At 43.3% G+C, this 16,907-nt stretch overlaps 1 protein-coding gene across 9 annotated transcripts in view; it reads left to right on the top strand.

Annotated features, from left to right (window-relative positions):
* The window catches only part of ANO1 (anoctamin 1), a 143,442-nt gene that overhangs the window by 8,094 nt on the left and 118,441 nt on the right, over nt 1-16,907 (top strand). For 3 of the 9 annotated variants that reach the window (XM_053388700.1, XM_053388719.1, XM_053388710.1), the window contains exon 1: nt 11,429-12,291. The exons of 1 other annotated variant lie outside the window; for it this stretch is intronic. In XM_053388700.1, the coding sequence (XP_053244675.1) occupies nt 12,147-12,291 (145 nt within the window). In that variant the 5' untranslated portion in view covers nt 11,429-12,146. Of the gene's footprint in view, nt 1-11,426; nt 12,292-16,907 lie in introns of those variants that run through there. 5 more of the 9 variants (XM_053388685.1, XM_053388677.1, XM_053388745.1 and 2 more) reach the window with 3 other exon arrangements.

Here is a 16,907-nt window from a genome sequence, read left to right as displayed (position 1 = left end):
AAATTCTAAAACTTTTTTAAAAAATGAAAGTTGAGCTATATTAATTCTGAAGCAATTTATATGGCACTCTGCAGACCAGTTCTACCAAATGTTTGCCACAAATTTTATATACTCCTGAGGCATCAAAAATGGATACATCGGGAAATGCAAAATTCAGTAAAGTAGGCAGGTGCATCATTTGTAAGATGACCATGTGAAAGAATGTGAAAGCACCTGGTGACTGAGTCGCAAGATTACCATCCTCTCCTGAAGAAGATGTCATGGTTCATTTTCTCAAAGCACCTGAGTGTTTATTAATAAACCATGTTGTGGCCTACACAGATCTGGTCCTACAGCTGGGGACATGTGGCACTCCAGTTACTACTGGTTCACAGTTTCCATCATCCCTGACCATTAGCTATGCTCCAGCACCATCACTGCTTTGACGTTGGTCCTCTGATTGTGGCAGGGAATGAAAAGGGGTGTGTGACAGGGGAAGACTTTGATCCACAGGATCCAAAGTCTTCTTGTTCCCCCAATGTGGAAAAGAAAAAATCAATTCACTGAAACCAATGGGAAGGTAAATAAAACAGGACAACCAAGTACCAAAAAAAGGAGGGAGGAGAAGAAGTACCACAGATACAGACTTTTTGCCCTTGCCAACATGAGCCTGATGGGCTTAAAAAGTGGCAGCTTCTCTGCTATGGACTCTCCCCGCGACCATCTGACTTGCTCCGTATATGGCAGTCTTCTAGGGATGAATCACATCTATTAGCAGCATTTGCTTACAGAAGATTTTGCCTCCAGGCAGAGAGCAGTACTGTAACACGTAATAGTCAATTTTACATTTCTATTTTAAAAAAATCCAAATATTTGATACCTCAGGAACAGTTTTTGTAATACCTTGCTGCACTTTTTGTAATGTGTTTGTTACTGAGGTCCAGATTGAGACACATGCCCTCACTGGCGCACAAATAGTCCCTTCTGAGCTCACTGGAACAATGTAAGGAGAGAGGAGAGAGAAAATGTGGACATAAAATATGTATTGTGCTAGCAAATCAATAAAACACTAATAGCTGTTCCAATAACCTTTCTTGACTGTATCAATTTACTGCCAAGTGGTGCATCTGCATGAACTGTTCCTTGGGGGGGGGGGATTAAATGAGCATCCGACTTTTGTGGTCCATGCTGCATCATCCCACATTGCCCCTTCATCCACGCTGTCATTAGTAGTGGAGGGTTAGTAGCGGAGGGTGGCATGGGGCCAGTGCTGTGGATTCATGCCAAAATGGGCACCATAGTGTTAGCACACTGTGCCTTGTTTGGGGGGGAAATGGAGGCTCTTACTCTAGTTCTAGAAGCTAATGTGGGTACACAGGAAGCCACTTATGTACATATACCTCTTGTTATATGAACTTTCTGGCTAGCAATCACAGATTTCAAGGGATATGGAGGATCAGGTTGTGCTAAGAAGAGTTTCAACAATTCAGAGAGCAGCCCTTCCTTGGAGGTTTTTATGCAGAGGTTGAATGGCCATCTGTCATGGATGCTTTAGTTGAGATCCTGCACCGCAGGGAATTGGACCGGATGACCCTCAACATCCTTTCCAAATCTACAGTTCTATGATTCTACTATCCGTTTCTGTATAAACTGAAAGTAAGTATAAGTTTTGGGCAGGAAAGTGAGTGACATTCTTTGAAAAATACACTGTAAAGAAGGACATTTATCAAACATGTACTAGTTTGGGAATTATACCCCCCCACCCTTCTTACATGCACACCTTCTGCTTTACCATATCAGCTATATAACTTTTGGATATAGAAATGTAAGAACAAGGGCGTGAACGTGGGCATGAACACAGCTGTAGGAAATAGGATTGTTTTCACCTAATGAGCCAGTGCAGCTTAGGATGGGATAAAGATTCTTCCCTGGAATCAAGGAGGGATCTAAGAGACTATGACTCAGTAGTGTCTAGAGTCACTGTGCTTCCTGTGGTTATTCCTGTGGTGGGTGGTTTTTATTATTATTATTTATCTTGGGCATGATTCTACTAAAAATCAGAAACCTTTTCTTTAGAATACTATCTAAACCACAGATTGCTGGGACTGATTACAACCTGTGAGTGTGACTCACAGAAAGGCTTTCTAAACCATCTTGCATCACAATACTTACATTCAGGGCTTGCCCAATACATTTGGCCACCTGAGGATAAGAACAAGGTGCACTGCCTCCCCTCCCCGAGCAATTCCACATGCACAAGCCAACTGGGCTGGGAACTGATACATCAATAAAGGCTGCCTCAACTGCATCTTGAGAGCAGACTAATTTTGGGTAGGCAAACATATATCACCTCACTGCAACCTCCCCCCTCTCAATCTGCCAGGCCTCATTGAAGACAGAAGGGTAATCATGCTTTAATGCTTTTGGGTCATCGGACTGAGAATATGCCTTTCTTTCTTTCTTTCTTTCTTTCTTTCTTTCTTTCAAGGGATATCAATATCAAGGGATAACCCTTTGTCATGTAGCATGCACCGTCTCCAAACAGTCTCCAAAACCTTGTATGATGTCTGTAGTAGGGGTGAGGAACCTCAGGCCTGCTGTCCAAATGTGGCCCTCCAGGCCTCTCTAGCCAGCCCTTGGGGCTCTGTCCAGGCCACACACACAGATCACAATCCTTACTTATCCTGCTAAGTGCCTACCTCCTCTAATTTTACTTAGCTGGAATGAGTCCTTGAACTGGGATAATACTTCTTGCTTGCCTGGGTGGAGGAGTGTGGTGTGTGTCTGGCCTCATCTGCTTTTGCCATGCTCACCATTGATGTGTGGCTCCAGGAAGGTTGCCCATGAGGGAACATGGCCCTTGGACTCCAGAAAGTCTCCCATCCTAGGTCTATGGCTTATATACCCAGTCTATCCATAATATATTGCTGTATGGCTGGCTCAAGTCAGACACCTTTAAACCATGGTTTAAAGGCTAAACTATGGTTTAGTGTGAGGTCTGATTGAAAAAAACATAGTTTGTGATCCATCAGCAGACCAGAATACAAAACCAGAAGATAGTTTGGTGTGCTGTCTGAATTAACAGCATCACTTTGCCTAGAAGGTAAAAGGAGGCAAGCTACTCTAAAACATGGTTCGTCTGTAGCTAAAATCATGGCTTAGGTTCTAAACTACTGTCGGCACAAAACACCTTGGTAGAACAGAACCATTTTGTGAAACTAGCCTGATATATAATAAATAGGTGAAGCTGTAAATACTTTCCAGAATGAATGAGTTTGATTTTGTGTCATACAAAGTTCAGTGTCAATTAAGTGCCTTTTCCAGAAACAATTATAATAATACTTGTCCCTTCTTGTACCTGTAGTGTTGTTTTCCAGAACTCTTGTTGGAATGTTATCAGCATTTCACATTGTACCCATTAATCCAGAACACTGATGTTCTTTTTAGTGGTGTTGGGTTTATTACTCATTTTTGCCCATAAAACAAATCTTACACTGCAGATGAAATGTTTCAAAGGCAGTTTTAAAACAATGTAATTATCAAAAAGCCTGTGTCAGAAAAGCAGAGAGGGAGTGATTTGGAAGGACTAGATTTCTGATAAAGACACATGTTCTGGTGATTTACACAACTCTTTGTTTTGTAGTATTATAGATGCAGTGTGTCTACTTGGAAGATTCATTTTCTTCTAAAACATCCTACAGCTATTATATATTAAGCTGGGAAATGAATTAAATTTGTTTATATATTTCTTCATAAGTCTATTGTGCATAGACCCTCCATGGTTTTTTAAAAAGAGCACTCCATAAATGTACCAAACCATGCTATGCTATACAATGTCATTTCATTTTCTAAACCTTTTAGATGGTTCTTGAAGAACCAGCCATCTATGCACAACATGATTCAGTACAATAACCAGCCTAGATCCTTAGAATGCTCAGAACAGTTTATATAGGAGTTCCAGCAGTCTGCTGTTAAGGCTGGTTCACAGTTCTCCAACTTTACCCGTGCTGTAAGGATTGGGGCTCCCTTACGATACTCTGTGGTGCCCTGTGTGACTGGAAAGGACAATTCTGCTTCTTGCAAGTGAGCCTGATTTTTGCTAATTTGTCCTTTTTGTGGTAGTCCCCTGTGCTTTTTCTGGAAGATCTCCCAATCTTCTGAAGCAGATTTTCAGAAGTGCGCCATGGGAAGGGGTCAGTCTTTTTCGGTGAGAAGAATACTGATCATGGAACTTAGGAACTGCACACAATTTCCCCATAGGACAGGGGCAGACAACCTTTATTTCTCTTATGGGCTGCATTCCCTCAGAGGTAATCCAACAGGGGGCACAAACTGGAGCTGGAGTCCAAGTCAAAGTGGGCCATCGCCTTCTCTTTCTTTCCCCATCTCTTACCCACTTCTCTCTTTTAGTTACCTAATTTCCCCCCTCTGTCACCCATCTGAAATTGGGAAAGGGCAACATGAAGGCCACAGGTTGCCCACCAAGTCACAGAATGTAGGCACTGCAGTTAGCTTCTGTGACATTTTGCTGTGCCAGTGCAATTATTTTTTTGAAAGTTATTAAGATCTTTAAAAAATATCTTATGAACTTTTTAACCATATCAAAATAATATGAAATATCCTTCCCAAAAAATTTTTATCTACTGAACATCATATTGCACCTGCCATGCCTCTTCATCAAGCATGAAGTTAGGACAAAGGTCATTCATTCTCTTTGGTACAGAGGTCATGATTTTGCCTCGGCTCACATATGAAGGAGTAAAATGCAGCAACGCTAGGCTTCAATTTATCACAAATCTAGAACATCACATACTGTACTGTGGCTCTAATAAAGTAAATAATGTGCATTTTTCAAAGTTATCTAAATCCATATTTGCACAGTGAACCATAAAAGTTACAATGAACTGAATAATGGGTATTAAAAATAAACCCAAGCTCATTTTACTTTTTTGCTAAGTCTTTGAGGATTACATTTTGTTCGAAAAAGCCCATATTTTAAAATGACCATGATTTATATATTTATAGGAACAGTCTTTTATATGCAATCATGTCAACTATCAAATTCCTTTGGAAAAAGATTGTTTTAAATACCACTGTGAACATGAAAGCAAAGTGAATCAAACTTAAAAGTGAACGTAAGACCACTCAAGACCTTTCTTTCAAAATAGAATTAACTGTGTCAGCAGTGGCAATTGGAAATTTATGCCAAGTCTTTCTAATGCTAATTATGATAGCAGCTTCTAACGGCCCCTGCTTTGGCCCATTTCTCACAGTGGTGGTAAACCTGTGCCTCAGCTGAACCACCTATTTTTCCAAAGAGATTCATGACAGCCCACAGAGAGTAATGAAAGCAGGAAAAAACCCAAGCTGAATCACTAAAATGGATATTCAGTATGTTGTGGGTGAACATATCAGATGACACAGCAATTCTTCAAACAGCTCTTGTTTATTCAGAGGCCAGAACAGAACTGAACTGAAGGGTTCAGCCAGCCTGCTTATATAGAGCTCCAGTGCAACGTAACTGTAACAACTTTCTGTAACTATCCAATCACTGAACATCACTTTCGATCCCTTATTTGCATATGTGGACCTGAACTATCTACAGTATCCCCCTGCTGGCCCAGGGTGAGAACTTCAGTACATAATACCCCTCCCCACTGAGATAAGGCGTTAGTTACAATCGTAATGGTTTTCTTATATACAGCGCTACACGTAATGGTTCAATTAGGCACAAAAGCATATCGGTTACATTTCACATACTTCCATTAGACCAACAGTGTTACATGTCCAACAACATAGTCCTTTAAATAAGTTGGGCGCTTGGAAACTCTGCCAGACCGCCAGGGACTGGTACCCAGGTCTGGGGGAGCCACCCGATTCTCGCTGAGGCTGTGGCGTTACCCTAGGTGGCGTTGAAACCAAGTCCCCTGGATCCACTGCCGTGCCTGACACCTATCTACAGAATCCCCCTGCTCGCCCAGGGTGAGAACTTCAGTACATAACACAGTACATACTGAAATCAATAAATTAAAAATATCCAATGCCAGCACCACAACAATAACATAGAACTAAGACCGTGAAAGATGACTTAATGAATGGAAGGACTTTCTTAAAAGATCCAGGCCTTCACCAACCACCTAAAGCAGTATATTGATGAGGCCTGACAGACTTCACTCAGCAAGGTTAGGTGCCATAGCAGAAAACGGCCCACCCATTTTGACACCATCCTCACTTCACCAAGGCAAGGGATTTGAAGCAGAGCCCACCAATGATGATTCAAGTGGGTGAGGTGGGGAGGGACAAATTGGACAGGGCGATTTCTGAGGTACTCAGGTCCCAAGCTTTAAAGGTTAAGACTAGTGCCTCGAGTTGAACCCCAAAACTGATTGGTAGCCAGTGCAAGTTTCATAGAACCAGCACAAAAAAATCAGAACACTCAGTTCCCACCAGCATTCTGGCTGTCACGTATGGGGAAGGAATGTGAAGGGGAAAGGTAAAGGAGAAGACGGAAACTATGCTAGTAGTAATACTATACATGGTATACTTTAAGATGTAGTAACAACAGAACATCCTTGTTCTAAGGCTAAGACAAAGCAAGGGTTTCCCCTTACAGTTCAAATACGATCATGTTTTCATAATGTTTGGTAGCTTTTCTTAATTGTGTGATACGATTTGCTTTGAAATCTACACAGTTGTGGCATCTGTAGAAACTGGAGAGAGTAAAGGAACTAAAATATTCTTAAGTAGACAGATCTACTCTGTGGCAGCCCAAATAATTAAGAAATGCCCTGGAAATGTTAAGGCTTGTAGTTCATTGCGAAATTAAAAAAAATTGAGCAAGACCATTGGTCTTTTAGACCGCTGATATGTGGCTAAAAAAGAACAATTTCCGGAGTGCAGTTAGACATACTAAATGCTCTATTACACCATATTTGCCTTACTCCAGCTGTGGCCAATTGTCATCCATGGACAGGATGTTTATGGGGGTTGACATCAACCTGTGGTGTTTTCACTTTCTACTCTAGACATCTTTTTATGCCACTCTGCTTACCTGCAGACGATTACATCACATGCAGTTTCGAAATGCTAGTTCTGAATTACTATAAGAGAAGCACACTTTAAAACTTGCTTGTTTGGCTTCTGTACTGCTGGTAGAAACCAATTTAGATCTCTCCAAGCGCTCTTCGAATGCCCTGATTTCCATGCAGATGAATCCCTGGCAAGAGGACCACTGGAGGTTTATATCCTGGCCAGCTCTGCCGCGCTGCATCACATGACACTGTGTTAGCAAATCCTGTGTGTGAGAACGTTTCTAACATTCTGGCTAGATCTTGAGCTCAAGAACTGCTAATGTGTTTATAAATAATAAGACCTCCTGCAAAGTGGCTCAGCTATTTATGAAAACTGATACAGTTAAGAAAATAATCAAACTTCGGCTAGATAGAGGATTAAATAAACACAATGACATGGGCAGGGGGGAGAGGGGGTGAAGACAGAAAGAATTTACATTTCATCGAAATGCACAGTCATAAAAAAAATCAATATCGATAAATAAATGATCTATTTCTAAGTGGCATTTCACTTTGCATATACCAAGATGAACCCTCTTAACAAGACCTCTTAATTATCTTTCACCCAACGGTCCTTAGTGGCAGCATGCACACAGGATCTCTCAGTTCCCTTCACTTGGGGAGGATGTGGTCTCAAAGCCCACCTCTTTCCCCTCCTGGGCTAGAAGCCTGTGGTCTCCAGTAGCTGCCTGTTCTCCTGCAGCCTGCTGGCAAAGTATGTTAGTGACCTTTAAAGAGGAATCCTCCCTGCACATGTCAGCTGCTGCTATCATTCAGGGGCACTGTTGCTCAAATGCCCAAGGTCAGTTCCCCACTGCAAACTGCTTTGTTTAAGGTAGACTTGGCTGAATTTATTATATTTATCTGTGGATGTCACTCGCCAAGTTTTATGGATACACAAGAAGGCGCCATCAACCTTCCTTTAATGTTCTTGCAGCCAAGCTCGGGTGGGGGAGTCTCTTCTTGGCATCCGCAAAAGAGCCTTTCATATTTCAGTTAGAAATTAGCAATTCCCTGCAGTGAGGGAAAAGAATGAAGAAAACCAGGTCTGTGCTTAGGACACATATTTGAGATAGGTACAGACTGAGATGCCAGTGTGGAGCGGTAAAGAAACAGACATGGTCTGGGGTTCAACACAAACACACACAACAGCACCATAAAGTTCACTGGCTCATCTTGGGCAAGTCACTGTCTCTCAGTCTAATCTACCTCACAGATCTGTTGTGATGGCATAACAGTGTAGAAAAAGACAGCATCCTTTATTCCCAATTGAAGCTGAGTCTGTTTCAGTCATTTTAAACTGGGTTTGGATGCAGGTCTACTCCCTTTATGAAACACACTATCCAAACAGTATTAAGATTTGATTGTAAAAGCTGCACCCCGACAAAGCACTGTGTAGACACACAATACAGCCATTTGCTATTTTTTATATAAAACTATTTGATTCTTTTTATTGCTTTGATAAAGTGAGGTAAAACCCATATATGCCACACTCAACTCCTTGGAGGAAGGACAAAATGCAAATGTGCAAAGTAAGACTATTCAGTGGAATATTGCTCAGCTTGTGGCAAAAGCAATATGGATTTTTGAATTAGTTGAATGCTTGTTTTGAAAGCTCTTGCAGCATTCCTGCTCCATAGGCAAGTGTCTCCAGACTGTCAGCAGTTTGCAGGAGGGATTCAAATACATACCGGAAATTTGGGCTTATGGAATTAGATTTATTGCCCCAGTGGAACAAATCAACTTTTTTTTTTAAAGGGGGCTGATTGCAGTTTGGAAAGTGACAGGGAAATGAAAAATAAAAGTGTGGGATGAACAAATGAAGAATGGGAAGATGTCTAAATACCCTGCTAGGTGCAAGCACACAAATCAGGATGAATGCGGAATAAACGCTCACTGTTATGGAACCACTCAGCCCTTTAAACAAATAAGAATGACTACTCAGTTAAAAAAAATAAAAAAGACCGGACATAGTCTGACAACCAAGTAAGTTTTGTGCAAAATAATAATAATCAGGATGAATGCTGAATAAGCAGGTCATCTGGAGGAGCCGTAAATTGATATTTCCCACACTGCCTTATGATGTCTTGTCTATGAAACTCGATACAGGAGATGCCTCATTCCCCCCCCCCAAGACCTCTAAGTTCACTGTATTCCAACTCCAGTAGGAGAAAAACAGTGAGTGGTAGGATCATCATAGATCACGCATTTTGAAGAGTAACCATTATTTGAAACATTTGGTATTTCAGAAGAGTGAATCTCCATAAATTATAGGAGATTCCATTTAAGGGATGCGGGGAGTCAGGAGATATAAATCCACGTACCCCAGATTTCTATGGAGCTGCAGAATTGTGAAATAAAACAGCAGCGTTGCGACTGACAGCTCAGGTGAGCAGTGCCACCCCATCCTGCTGTAGGGGCAACAGTTGCTGGGGTGGACATTTTTGGGAGGAAAATAGCACAAGGAGGAGAGACTTCAGCTTCCTACTTCATGGGCCATGGTTACGATCCACATGAGGCCCCTCCACAGCCTCTTATTCTGAAAAGGAAAAATTGGCTGGTGCTCCTCCCACACCTCTAAAAGCAGATGCTGCCCAGCAGCAGAACTCATCCCAGGTTCAATTCCTGGCATCTTCAGCTAGGGCTGGGAATGTCCGCTGCCTGAGAACCTGGAAAGCTGTTTCAATCAATGCAAATAATATTGAGCTGGATGGTCCAATGAAGTCTAGAGCTTGCAAGGAACCTAAAAGGCACTCACAAATGTGACTGAAATGGAAACAGGTGTGTATGTGGAGCTAATGTCTCTTTGCTTGCACCTTCCCATGTTTTGTTAGTCTAAAACACCTCAAGAGGGCTTCACTCTCTATAACGGTTTACACTACAACGTGAGATGCCTGCAGGGCCCCTATCTGTCTATAGTGTGATTCTATGTGTTGTCAGTGGAGAGAATCCTCCTGCTTCAGTTTCCTACACCTCTGAGTTAGTGCTTGAGTATGAAAACAGCCTGACACTGGCATCCGAAACTGCATCTGAGATTTGTGCCAAAGCACATTGCTCTGTAGCTGAGGAAGTGACTGAGCCACACTAACATAGATGGAAATAGGTAGCTCTAGATGGGATCTCGTCTCTATTCAAATTACTCTGCTCTAGGCCTTCGAGTGTTTTACAAGGAAACTACGAGATAGCATCACCCTTGTAGAACTATGTGTACCACCACCTGAGGGAAGTTCTAATAGGAGCTGGGATTCCACCCCACCCTGTTTTTTATTTTAGTTACTAGGCTATGAGATGAGCAGCAATTTTGGTGGTGCTGACAGCATGGTGGGTGGCTGCAGAGTGTGGGAAGTTACTCCAAATGGCAGCACATCATCAGGGTCACTGGGTAAGGAATAAAAAGATGGCTTCTTCCCTCACGTACTTATAAGCACATAAGAAGGAGCCAGATGAATCAGAACAAAGGCCCTACTAGCCCAGCATCTCCTGCTTTCACAGTGTCCAATCCGATGTTTCTGGGAAGCCTGCAAGGAGGCCCCCCGTGCAACATCACTCTTCCCACTGGTGACTTCCATCAACTGGCATTCAGTTTCAAATGACTCCAACAGTAGAGGCAGACATAGGCACTGTGCTAATACCCACTGATAACCTAATCCTCCATATTGGAAACCACCATTACATCTTGCAGTACGGAACAGGGTAACTATGCACATACCCCTTTTGTTTTTCCAGAATACTCCTTTGCACAATGCAGCTACCTGGCATTCTCTGGAATTTTTGTTTGCTTTAAGGGCTAACCCAGTTAAGTGTGCAGGTGGGTGTCAGCTATGGTGCACCATGCTAGGTCCCTAGCATACGTCTGACCAAGACTGATGCCAGGCTCCTGCACAGCACACCTGAGTAAGTCAACACAGAAAAGCAGGCAGAGGAGAAAAGACATGCAGAACAGCAGAATAAAAAGGAACATGAGACAAGAGACTGTCATTCTTAACTATGGAGCAGTACATGATGGCTGAGGTGCAGGCACATAAAAAATGTGTGTGTGTATACAGTATATATATTCAGTCTTCAAGGTGCCTCTTAAGTTGCAACTGAGGTGTGTGCCTGTCTCTCCCCCCACAGAATTAAGAGCCCATTCCTCAGCATTCATTTCCCACATGAAGCACTGGCATAGGGTGGGTGAGCGGCACCCTTAGAAGCAGCCCTTTCTATCCTCGGTGGTTCTCCATGGAAATGCAAACAGCCTTGACACAGAAAACAGGCCCTGCGCTCCCCCACGCCATGTGTAAGTGACGCAGGCGAAGGCGACCCAAAGTCACCAAAAGGCGTTGTCCAACCGCCCAACTCCACGCGTCCAGCTTAGGTGGTGGCTGGAGGCCGTTAAGGCTGAGCTTGGGTGATAATGGAAACTCCGGCTGGAGCCGCCGCCGCCTCCACCCTTCACTTTCCCGCCCTCCCGTCTTAAGCAAAGAGTTCGCGACGCTGGCCTTGGCGAGCGTCCTATAAGAAGCGCTCCTCGCGCCCCTGGCCGGGGAAGAAGGCAGCAGCCCCGCCGCTTCCACCTCCAGCTTGGCGCTCGCCCGGCGCTGCTGCTCTTCCTCGCCGGCAGGAGTCACGTGGCGGGCTGCCTCTTTCCCGCTGCCTTTGGTCTCGGCGGCGGCAAGAGCGGGGAGAGCCCGGCTGGGTGACCAAGCGGCGTTGCTATTTTAAAGTCGGTTCCTCTCCCCGCCTCTCCCTTTGCCAGGGAGTTCCTCAAACCCCGGGATCAGCATGAGTGCCAGAGCTCTGTGCGCCAGGCAAAGGTTGCACCCTTGACTTTTGTGCGTGCCCGGGAAAAGCAGCGAGCGAGGTTTTGTGTGTGTGTGTGTGTGTTTTCTCCCCTGAGGTGGGGGAATTTCTGCTGCCAAGGTGGGACGCTTCCTCAGTGCAACACCCCACGCGCCGCTCTTTTGCATTGCTGAGGCTGCTTTCGGTTGGTGGCATCCCTGCCGTGATGAAAGAGCATGGGTCGGGCTAAGTAGGAGCTGCTGCTGCTACTTGGACAAGTATGCTTGCTGCTCCCCAGACGGGGCTGCTGCAGCAATAGTGGGGTTGCCTCCTTGAATGAAACTCTTCAGGGGAGAGAAGGAAGGAAGGAAGGAAGGAGAAGATTCCGCCAAGCATTTCTTTCGCCAGGCTCAGCCTCCCAGACTTGGCTCAGAAATGGAGACGGATGGCATTGATCTTCACAGAATTCCCCGCGAGTCATGTAAGTGTGCTGGAGTTGGAATGGGGAAGGATCCGCACCGAGCTTGGACCTCAGGGGTGGCATTGGAAATTATTTCTGGAAAGCAAGTTATTCTAAAGCTCTCTCTGCCCTCCCATTGAGGAGGAAGGACCTTCGTAATAAATGGGAAATGACTGCACTGTTGGCAAAACTATACGACTGTCCTGACAGTCCTGCTAAGATAAAAGCACTAGCCGCCTTTTCTTTTAAAATAAAGGCAAGCACGGATGTAGGAGCTCATCTGTGTTTATTATCCCTGACTAGGTTTGGAAACCGTTGTTTCTGTCGTACTTCTGAGCTGCGGAAGAAACAAGGTTTTCATCAGAATGTCTTTCTGTGGGTGCAGAAACATACAGATTAAATGCTGAAATGTATATAATGCAACTTGCAAAGCAAAATGCACAATGTTATCAATATAAAGGGAAGAAGCTACATTGGTGTTGCTCTTACGGTATTGTCATGGTATTTACTTTTGGGGAGATTGTGGATTCTTAGTGTTTGGGGTAGCGTTTAATGTTTTAAGGAGCTGTGTTTGAGTTTTCTTTACAATTGTTATGTCTTGAGTATGTGTGCAACTTGATGAGGTCCAGAAAGGTTTTTGTGGAAACTATCAATGACACTTGTTGTGAGTGTGGTACCTGGTATAATATAGATTGGTAACTTATTAAAGGAATCAGTAGTGTGGAAATTTCTTTAATCCATAAGAAGGCAAAATGCTTCAATGTTAACACAGCTGTGAAGCATCACTAGACATTTAAAGTTGAATAGTTTGAAGAAGAGGGTTTGGAAGTTTCTCCAGTTTTCCCTTAAAAATAAATCAAGGGCATGTTGGATGCATGCACATTTTTATTTCACATCTTTCAGTGACCATTTCCTATACAAGTTCCAGTTGCTGGACAACACATGACATAACCAGCATCCACTGTGTGGCTCAATTTTCCTTTTGATTTTGTGGGTGTTACAGAACTGCGCTGTTAAACTGGAATATGTTGCAACACATGACTGTCCAACTGAACTGTATACAAATGAAGTAATTTTAGAATGGCACAGTTTATAAATTCCATGCTTTGTAATCAAGTTGCCAAATCTGACTGTTTGCTTCTAAGAATAGTATAGGGAGCCCTTCTCTCTACTCCCTTCTTTAAATTCCCATGAAGTAGCAATATCTTGAAGCTGCTTATTAAAACAGCCAGATATTGAACTGGAGTTCAGCCCAAAGTGTTCATCAAATTTCTCACCAGCCAGAGTGTCTGAGGCTGGGGGGAGCAGGGGGCGGAGGAAGGAACACTTAGGAAATTAGCCTGATATGAATCTGCTGAGCTGTATACCAAAATACTGCTTATTCGCTCGATATTAAGTATTCACCACTAACATATTATGATATGTATAGAAGAGAAGGCCAGCTTCATACTAAGGTTCAACATGAAGGAGAGCTTTTAAATCAGAAAGATCAGGCAACACACAGGAAGCTGGCTATCATAGGTTAATTAATCAGTTTGAAGGGTCAGTTGATAAATGTACTGAACAATCATTACTCATGGGGCATGTTATTTGTCTGTGGTACATAGCTCTCCACTAGAGAATGAGCAAGTAAGGAACAGGTATTTAACTTATCATTAAGCACTAGACTTGGCATCTACCTGATAAAATTAAGGGCTAGTGTCCATATAGAGCTGCCTGCAAATGTTATTTGCATTTTCTTCCTCTTTTGGTAAATTACCTATCTGCATGTATATCCACAGATCTATAGATACATGAATAATTAGATAAGCTATATATCATGCAAATCCATCATACACTGATTTCAGTATCAAAACGTCTCTACAAATGTTCATTATTTCTTCTGTTCACCAGAGAATCAAAGTCAGAACTGTATATATATAGTTAATCTGTGGAACATACTGCCATGGGAGGTTGTTGATGAGATAAAACTAATTATATATGTGTGCATTTTTAAAGGGCTACTAATATTCCTTCATGATAGGTTATATATCAGTGCATATTATACAGGTATCATGGCATGTATTCTTATTACTGGACTGCACTAAAATCTTAAGAAATTCGTATGCTTTATTCACCTTTGGACTAATAGAGCTAGGTCAGGCTATCGCTCTTATTCTCTAAAGCTCTGCCTCTCTTAAAATATTTAGAAAATCTAAATAATGGCTTAGATCCAGACTTAGTCATGCTTAGGCTCCACTCACTGAAATGAATGGGACAGACTTAAGTCCCATTGATTTTAGTGGGTCTAGTCTAAGCATGACTAAATCTCGATCCAACCCAATGTTTTGTTATTACCTCTATCTTTTAATTATACTGGGAGTAGAGACGCTCTGGCCTTTTTTGTGCTGTGGCTGCTGCCTCCTTTAAGCTCCTGTTCTTAGATGGCTACAGCAAACCTGGGATTTGGCAAAGATAGAGGGAAACTGGGTTGAGGAGGCTTTGTGCACTCCATCAAAGGCAAACAAACTTTCCCAACCATAATTCTAGCACTAGATTTCCTTCTATTTGAACTCCATAACTTGCTTGTTATCTGGGTAGCCAGAATTAGTATGCACAAGGGTAATTTTTGCTCTTCCAAAAGTAAGCAAAAATAAGAAAGCAGCTAACCGTATTTTGTTTCAAACCTTGCAAGCAACAAATGCCTCTGGGGCCATTTCCCCCAAGTGCATCAGACCAATATAAATAATGACATGGTCCCTGATTTTCTACTAAGTCCTTGGCTACTTTTGACTGTGTGTCCTGCCTTCTAGGGAGACCTTTAATCTGAAATGTGCAGCAGTTCTGCTGCCCGTTAAAAGCCTTGAAGAGCCTGGTATCTAACAGGTGCTGGTCAGCAGCTCTTTTCCTTTTACTCCATTACTAGGAAGAGAGAAGTTGCATCTTGTGGATTTTTTCCTGGGCTACTCAGATTTCTTAAAGGGACAGGATTTCCCTTTTCGGAATACAGTCAGCTCCTCCCTCCGAGTCATTGGCATTCTCCTTTGTGAGTTTGTGGTTTCATAAAGGGAAAGGGTGAATGAGATGACTGATTGCCTGCTCTGTCATGGACCTTCAAACTCAGACATGTTGTCCTATGAGGCAAGCGGTACTGATAATTCCAGCAGTGGCTTTTGTTGACTTCCCTTTTGTTTTGGTCCCCCCCCCCCCCCCCGAATCTTGATCTTGAGTTTGTGTGAACCACCAAGTGGTGGCAGGGCAGAGTCAGCTTTGAAACGGGCAGCATTAATAAAACATTGTTTTGTTTCTATGGGAACTGCGTTGTCCCACCAAATGGTATACAGAGGATGTTATTGCAGGACGGTAATTCTAAGACTTTTTAAAAGCCCCACTGACTTTTCATGGGACTAGGTGAGATGGGCGGCATGAAGAGCCTCATGCTCCTCTTGCTACATCTGCAGACGTGTGCAGATGAAGAGGAGAAGCTGGTCTACTACAGTGTTCTCCAAGGCTGTTAATAAACCTAGTCAAATGACCATCATTGAGATGGATAAGGTACTTGTGGAGCAAGGGCCCATATATTGCATTTCCATGAATGCTGGGACCAGGGCCATCTTTACCTGGGGGTGCAAGGGGTGCGGGGTGAATTCTGGGGGATGCCAGGTGCCCGCTGCCGAAGCTCTTAACTATCTACCTGTTATGAAATAATAAATAATTTTGATCAAACTAGAAAAACAAAATACATATATACCTAGGTATTGCCGAAATGTATACCTACTGTTTCACTAAAGGACTTTCGACTTTGTCAGTGGTGCATATGCTAAAGACAGGGCTGGCTGGGACACAAACCTCCAGCTGCTGCAGTGTTCCCAGGTACAGCATTTCCCCTAGCAGTTATTTACTTATATTGGGGGAAGGGAAGGGGTGCCCTCATTCTCTTTCTTCCCTTTCAGCCACTGAGAACTCTACTTCTGCATGTGGAGCTCCATACTAGCCTAGTTCTTTGGTGAGGAAAATCTATAAGGAGTTTCAGATGGCAGCCTCAGAGCTCTGAAAGAACATGTAAGAAGAATTTGTGGGTTTCATGTGGGCTAGTCACACCACTGCCATGCACAGTGGCCATGCTCCTCACCATCCATGCATTGCTTGCACAGATGTCGGCACATAGTGGTCTTGCTGATTGGTCCAGGATCCTTCCTCATGTGGAGGAGCTCTCACGCCAGCAGAAGACACTGACAGTATGGGTGTGGACATGGCTCATGCTGGTAGTAGAAGGTGGGGCTAAATCCCACAGCCTCCTTCACATGTTCTTTCAGTGTGTGGCAGTGGGTGCGAGGGAGGGTCGCCTAAATCTCCTTTGTGCCTGGGCTGTAACCGTTTCATATTGCAAATATGAGCTGACATATTGGAATGTTCGTGTGTTATATGTATTAAGGGCTGTCACTCCTGCCTACTCTGCTCGCCAATCCCGCCTACCTCTCATGGGATAGCCAGTCTCATATCACTAACAAACGTAAGTCTAATTAATGTATGAAGGGGTTAAGACCATAGAGTAAGCTGTCCTGCCAGGCTTACCTCACCGTGAGGAACTATGTAATCAGACCTATTGTTTTCTCCCAAGCTCAAACCGCATGGCTCTTACAAGCCACTATTCAGTC

The sequence above is a fragment of the Podarcis raffonei genome, chromosome 1 (assembly GCF_027172205.1).
Source record: "Podarcis raffonei isolate rPodRaf1 chromosome 1, rPodRaf1.pri, whole genome shotgun sequence".
Taxonomy (NCBI): Eukaryota; Metazoa; Chordata; class Lepidosauria; order Squamata; family Lacertidae; genus Podarcis; species Podarcis raffonei.
Note: the sequence above shows the minus strand (reverse complement) of the source record. Positions and strands in the feature narration are given on the sequence as shown.